General features: G+C 64.0%; 1 protein-coding gene across 1 annotated transcript; it reads left to right on the top strand.

The window, feature by feature from the left end:
- The first annotated feature begins 2,737 nt into the window (after positions 1 to 2,737).
- Positions 2,738 to 5,391, top strand: SSTR5 (somatostatin receptor 5). The gene has a single exon (XM_025371118.1). The coding sequence runs from the start codon at positions 2,820 to 2,822 to the stop codon at positions 3,912 to 3,914; it is 1,095 nt and encodes a 364-aa protein (XP_025226903.1). The 5' UTR covers positions 2,738 to 2,819; the 3' UTR covers positions 3,915 to 5,391.
- Positions 5,392 to 6,424: the final 1,033 nt, after the last annotated feature.

The following is a 6,424-nucleotide window of genomic DNA, read 5'->3' as shown; positions in this document are numbered from 1 at the left end:
CTCCCTCCCCCTCCCCTCTCCCTCTCCCTCCCCCTCCACTCTCCCTTGCCCTCCCCTCTCCCTCCCCCTTGCCCTCCCCTCATCCCCCTCCCTCTGCCCTCTCCCTCCCCTCTCCCTCCCTCTCCCTCCCCCTCCCCTCTCCCTCTCCCTCCCCCTCCCCTCCCTCTCTCCTTCTCCCTCTCCCTCCCCTCTCCCTCCCTCCTTCCTTCTCCCTTCCCCCTCCTCCCTCCCCTTCCCTGTCTCTCCCTCCCTTCCCCCTCCCCCCATCCCTTCCTCTCTCTCTCCCTCCCTCCCTCCAACACCCTGTCTTTCTCTCTCCCTCCCCACCACCCCTTTTCTCCCACCCCCTGGGGTCTGCATGGAGGCCCCTGCTCCCTTCCTGCTAAGGATTCTGCTGCCTGTGGGAATCCATCCTGTCTGGCTGGCTGGCGTCTCTCAGGGCTGCTCCTGCCCAGATGCCGCAGCTTGTCAGGGATGCTCTTTCATTCCTTTATGCTGCATGGGACAGGTGCGCTCAGAGAGGGGACCCTGTCGCCAGTCTGGGGGAGCCCAGCCAGCCTCTCCCTCTGCCGGCCCCCTGCTCCAGCGAACCTTTCAACCTTCTTCCCATTCACCAATTCTCTCTTCAGCACTGTCCACACGGGAGTTGGTTCTGACCACTTTTGTAGTGTTTTTTTTTCCACCTAAATGATTGTATTTTTTACATCCAAGATTTGTAATTTTTAAAAATAGATGCCTGTTCATTTTACTTCTTAGACAGAAGCCAAATATATTTCCTAACATTTTATCCTTGCCTTCTCTGTGGATCCTGCACGGGTTTAAACATAGCCTAAGTGTACCTGTTAGCTTCTTATTTTTATCTCCTCTGAGATGACTCCACGGTCTGCTGGCCCTGCTGGTTTTCTGAGTCGTATTTCTTAGTGTGTTTATGCCACGTGAGCTTGGGGACGTTGGTTTCTAGGTTTGTTGGGGACAGAGGGTTTTCTCTCTGTGGCTGTCAGCCTTGTGTTCTGGGCTCCCCTGTCCCCAGCTCTCCTTTCCTTGTCTCCCAGATTTCAGTGGCCTTGGCCCAGCCCCGCAGCCCCCAACCAGGACTGCGGCCTTTCCTGGCAGCTGCTGGGGTTGTCTTGTGCTCTGAGGTGCCTCGGGGGTCACGGCCGGTCAGCTGAGCAGGCCCAGGGTTCCAGACGGCACATGCTGGAGTCACCACAGCCGGCTCTACCCCTGCTCAGGCCAGGGTCCCCCAGGGATGGGCCTGTCCCTGGTCTGGATCCTGGGGGGCACTTTGCTTCTCTACTGGCCACCCCCAGAGCCACACAGCTCCAGGGTCAACCTGAACGTCCGGCCTTCCTCCACCTCACTTGTCAGGGGAGGCACTGATCTTATTTTTGAGACAGGGTTTTGCTCTGTTCCCCAGACTGGCGTGCAGTGATGCAATCACAGCTCACTGCAGCCTTGACCTCCTGGGCTCAAATGATCCTCCCGACTCAGCCTCCCCAGTGACTGGGACTACAGGCGTGTGCCACCACACTTGGCTAATTTTCGTATTTTTTGTAGAGACGGGGTCTCACCATGTTGCCCAGGCTGGTCTTGAACTCCTGACCTCAGGTGATCCACCCGCCTCGGACTCCCACAGCGCTGGGGTGACAGGTCTGAGCCACCGCACCCAGCCAGGGTATCATTTTTATGAATTATTTCACACATGCACAAAAATACAAAAACAATGTACGAGGTACACACGTGCCCATGGCCTTGAACCCACAGACGTCGCCATTCCCAGTCCACCCTTCTCCCCGGCTGAAGCCTTCCCTCCCTCCCCTGCCCCAGTCTCCCCTGTTCTCTCTCTGGGCCACGTCGGGGGCTTCCAGGGCCCGGGAGGGGGCTCAAAGCTCCAATGGGACTGGGTAGTGTCAGGCAGCTGGAGCCCCCAGACGCTGTGCCTCTAACCCACCCACGCCCCCCACCGCGGCTTCTCCCCCGCAGCCCCCATCCCCAGTCCCCCATCCTTTGCCCTGTGCGACTCCTGGGGCTCCGTGTGGCTGCTCTGTGTGGTTTGTGTGTTTGCCTCTCTGCAGCCGCCCCGTGGGGAGGGGCGGTGTCTGCCTGGCCCTGTGCTGTGCCCCCGCCTGGGTTTAGAGATGTCTGTCATTGCTGTGGGGGTGACAGTCCCTGCGCTGGCCTGGCGAGAGGCCCGGCGGCCGGTGGGCAGGGTACACCACGGTGAAAGCCCCTCAAGCCTGCGGTGGCAGCACCCCATCCAGCCACTTCTTGGGTCGACGTAGCCAGGCGCCATTCATCCCAGGCGGGCAGGGGGCCATTCACCAGCCCCGTCCTTCTCCACTGCCGCCTCTCCCTGTGTGTCCCGGGAGGTGCCGCCCGCTGGGCCTCGGCCCCTTACCTGGGAGACAAGGGCAGCAGCACGGCAGGGCAGGCTCCGAGGGGCTTTGGGGAGACGCAGGTGCTGGCCTCAGACTCCAGGATGCTGCAGCCAGGCCAGGCGCCATCTGGGTGCAGGGGCGGCCACAGGGCAGCCGTCGCCGTATCGACAGCAGCTGTCCGTCTGGGTTCCCGGGGCCACATGCCCACTGCTCCTTCCTCTCCTGGCTTGTTTTCCAAACAATTTACTTAATGTGATTCCCGGCCGAGCTGAACATGACTAATCGTGTTTACCCGGTGATCCCGCGCCTCCCGGCAGGCGGGGCTGGGGCCGGGCTGGGGCCCCGAGGAAGGAATGCCTGCATGTGCTGGTTCAGGGACTCACCACCCTGGCGTCCTCCCTTCTTCTCTTGCAGAGCCCGACGTGCCCCCGGGCTGCCGCCATGGAACCCCTGTTCCCAGCTTCCACGCCCAGCTGGAACGCCTCCTCCCCAGGGGCTGCCTCCGGAGGTGGCGACAACAGGACGCTGGTGGGGCCGGCGCCCTCGGCGGGGGCCCGGGCAATACTAGTGCCCGTGCTGTACCTCCTGGTGTGCGCAGCTGGGCTGGGCGGGAACACACTGGTCATCTATGTGGTGCTGCGCTTCGCCAAGATGAAGACGGTCACCAACATCTACATCCTCAACCTGGCAGTGGCTGACGTCCTCTACATGCTGGGGCTGCCCTTCCTGGCCACGCAGAACGCCGCATCCTTCTGGCCCTTCGGCCCCGTCCTGTGCCGCCTGGTCATGACGCTGGACGGTGTCAACCAGTTCACCAGTGTCTTCTGCCTGACGGTCATGAGTGTGGACCGCTACCTGGCCGTGGTGCATCCGCTGAGCTCCGCCCGCTGGCGCCGCCCACGTGTGGCCAAGCTGGCGAGCGCCGCGGCCTGGGCCCTGTCTCTGTGCATGTCGCTGCCGCTCCTGGTGTTCGCAGACGTGCAGGAGGGCGGCACCTGCAACGCCAGCTGGCCGGAGCCCGTGGGGCTGTGGGGCGCCGTCTTCATCATCTACACGGCCGTGCTGGGCTTCTTTGGGCCGCTGCTGGTCATCTGCCTGTGCTACCTGCTCATCGTGGTGAAGGTGAGGGCGGCGGGCGTGCGCGTGGGCTGCGTGCGGCGGCGCTCGGAGCGGAAGGTGACGCGCATGGTGTTGGTGGTGGTGCTGGTGTTCGCGGGATGCTGGCTGCCCTTCTTCACCGTCAACATCGTCAACCTGGCCGTGGCGCTGCCCCAGGAGCCCGCCTCCGCCGGCCTCTACTTCTTCGTGGTCATCCTCTCCTACGCCAACAGCTGCGCCAACCCCGTCCTCTACGGCTTCCTCTCTGACAACTTCCGCCAGAGCTTCCAGAAGGTTCTGTGCCTCCGTAAGGGCTCTGGCGCCAAGGACGCCGACGCCATGGAGCCGCGGCCAGATAGGAGCCGGCAGCAGCAGGAGGCCATGCCGCCCGCGCACGGCGCCGAACCCAATGGGCTTATGCAGACCAGCAAGCTGTGAGGGCCCCGGCGGGGGATGGGCGGCCCCGCGTCACCCCCAGGTGCACTGCAGTGACCCCCACCCGTGACCTGCCAGTCAGGATGCTGCCCGGCGGTGGTGTGAGGACAGAGCTGGCTGAGGCCAGGCTGGGGTGGACACAGGGCAGAAGGCGCCCCACAGTACCCCCACCCCCTCCAGCCGTCTGCCACATGGCGGGGCTCCCGGGAGGTGGGGGGCTTGGCCGTGCCTTGAAAGTGCTCAGGGCTGCCTCACCCTCCGTCCAGGCCCAGCCCATGCCGGCTTTCCCTCTGGGGAGCGACTTTTCCAGAAGGCCGGCCAGGCGAGAGGGTCTTCCTGACTGCAGGGACTGACCTGCCCGGCCCACCAGCTACTGTGCCCTCGGGTCAGCTCCGAGCCACCTGGTCCACGTCCGGGGCTGCTCTGCTAAATTTAAAGGCACCCGAAAGCGCTTGACACAGGTCCCCCGGAGTCCTGGCAGCGGCCCCAGCGCCTCGCTTGCCCTGCACTGTGTGGACTCTGGGGACGCGGATGTAAGGGGAGTGTGGCTGGGCAGCCACCAGTCAGCCAGGGTCACGCCCGTCCTGGGGTCCCCACCCTGCTGCCCAACACCCCCCACAGGACTCTGCGGGTGGCAGTTGCTGTCTCAGAGAGGGGAGCGGGGGGGCTTGGGAGTTGGCCCAGCCAGGGGTGAGGTGGGGAGGCGGCCGGTGCAGAGGAGAGCCGGGGGCTGAGGCTGGGGTGGAGGCTCCAGCCCTCCAGGCTTCTGGGGGTGCAGGTGGTTGTACTGTGCTGGGATTGGCTCTGTCTGGAGGGGTCCAGTGCAGGTTGTGTCTGGGGGCACTAGGGAGAGGGGCTCCTGCTGGGGGAGGACCTGAGAGTCTCGGGAGGTCTTGAGGGAGGGTGGTGAGGACAGGGAACCTGCAGCCGTCTCTTCTACTTTGGGACAGGGACTCCGGCCTGGGAGAGGGAACGGGGACAGGAGCAGATGACAGTCATCCAGGCGCAGTGGGGAGCTGCTCCCCAGGCCACAGCAGATAGCACTGCTGAGACATGGCGGACGCGTGGGTGACACAAATGGCAGGCCTCGTGAATCCCGCCGCCCCCAACTTAGAATTGTCCCACCTCCCCCACCCCAAACGCCAGCTTCTCTTGGCGCCCCAGGCCCAGAATGTGGGCCCAGAGAGACTTGCTGGGGTCTCTGGGGCACCTTGGCCTCACTCTGAGGCTGGAAGAAGGACCAGGGTGCGGCATCACTCGGCCCCAGCGACCCCACTGCCCTGCCCAGCACTGGCCCCGACCCGCGCTCCCGCCGTCTGCTCAGAGCAGGACCTCGTCCTCCCGGAGGGTGCAGGGTGCGGCTGAGTGGGCACAGATCCTGGCTGGAGAAAGGCCCAGGCGGAGGCCAGGCCTGGGAAACATCTGAGCGATGAGGACACGCGTGTTTGACAACTGCTCCCCTGAATAAACAAGAGGATACATGTTTGATCCTTTCCTGAGCAAATATTGTCCCTGGAGCCGAACGCAGCCAGCACAGACCAGAGCGAGTGGAGCCTGGGGTCCCCCGAGGCCCAACACAGGGCCCAGCCCCCGGCCCCAGCCCCGCTGAGCCAGACAAGGCCGGGCTGGGAGCAGCCAAATGCCCAGCAGGAAGCGGGAGGCGTGGAATTAGTGAAGAGGGTGAAAAGTGACGGAAGCTGCCTGGGGTCTTAGGCTGGAGCTGCCCCTCACGGCTTCTCGACAGCTCTGGGCGGGGCAGGGTGGGCTTCTGCAGGGGGTCCACAAAGCTCTGCCTCCTGAGTCACCAAAGAGGGGTGCAGCCAGGGTGCACTGGGGGAAACCGAGGCCCATTCACACCGCAGCACTCCCCCCTGACCTGCCTCTCCAGGGATTTGGGTGCCATGTTCATCGGCTCAGAAGGCTTTGGGGACTGAGCAGATGGCTCGGAAATCCCTGCGGAGATCAATTTCTCCAATTGATTTGATGCCGGGTGCTCTCCCCACAGGGCCGGCAGCTACGCGGGGCTGACAGAGGCGCCAGAGCCCTCACTCCTGAGTGAAGATGCCCTTGATCCCCAGCCCATTTGGCCCGGCCGGCAAGCCTTGGGCCACCCTGCTCCCCGCCTCCTCCAGCCTGAAGCCCCCAGGACCCCAGTTCCTGTCCATCCTAGGACCCAGCCTCATGGCCCTGCTGAGCTCCCCAGTCTCGTCCCAGCCACACCCAGCCTATGTGTGTGCCTTCGGTCACAGCCTTGTCCCCGTCAGGTGCACACCCTCCCCACAAACCAAACCTGCCGTGCACAGCCTTCTCTTCCCGGACCCCAGGACCCCGCTACGCTGACCCTCTGGGGACAGTGGGCTCGTGATGGCGGCCCCACAGCTGGGCCTGGGACTTACTGACCCTGACTGCCTGGGCTGGCTGAGCCCTGAACACGTGTCTCCATTGGACAAACACATCTGCAGGACACCAGCACGGGGCTGGGTCGTGGGATCAAGGTTGAGCTGGAACAGCAT

The sequence above is a fragment of the Theropithecus gelada genome, chromosome 20, assembly GCF_003255815.1.
Source record: "Theropithecus gelada isolate Dixy chromosome 20, Tgel_1.0, whole genome shotgun sequence".
NCBI classification, from domain to species: Eukaryota; Metazoa; Chordata; class Mammalia; order Primates; family Cercopithecidae; genus Theropithecus; species Theropithecus gelada.
This window is presented reverse-complemented; position numbering and strand designations above follow the sequence as displayed.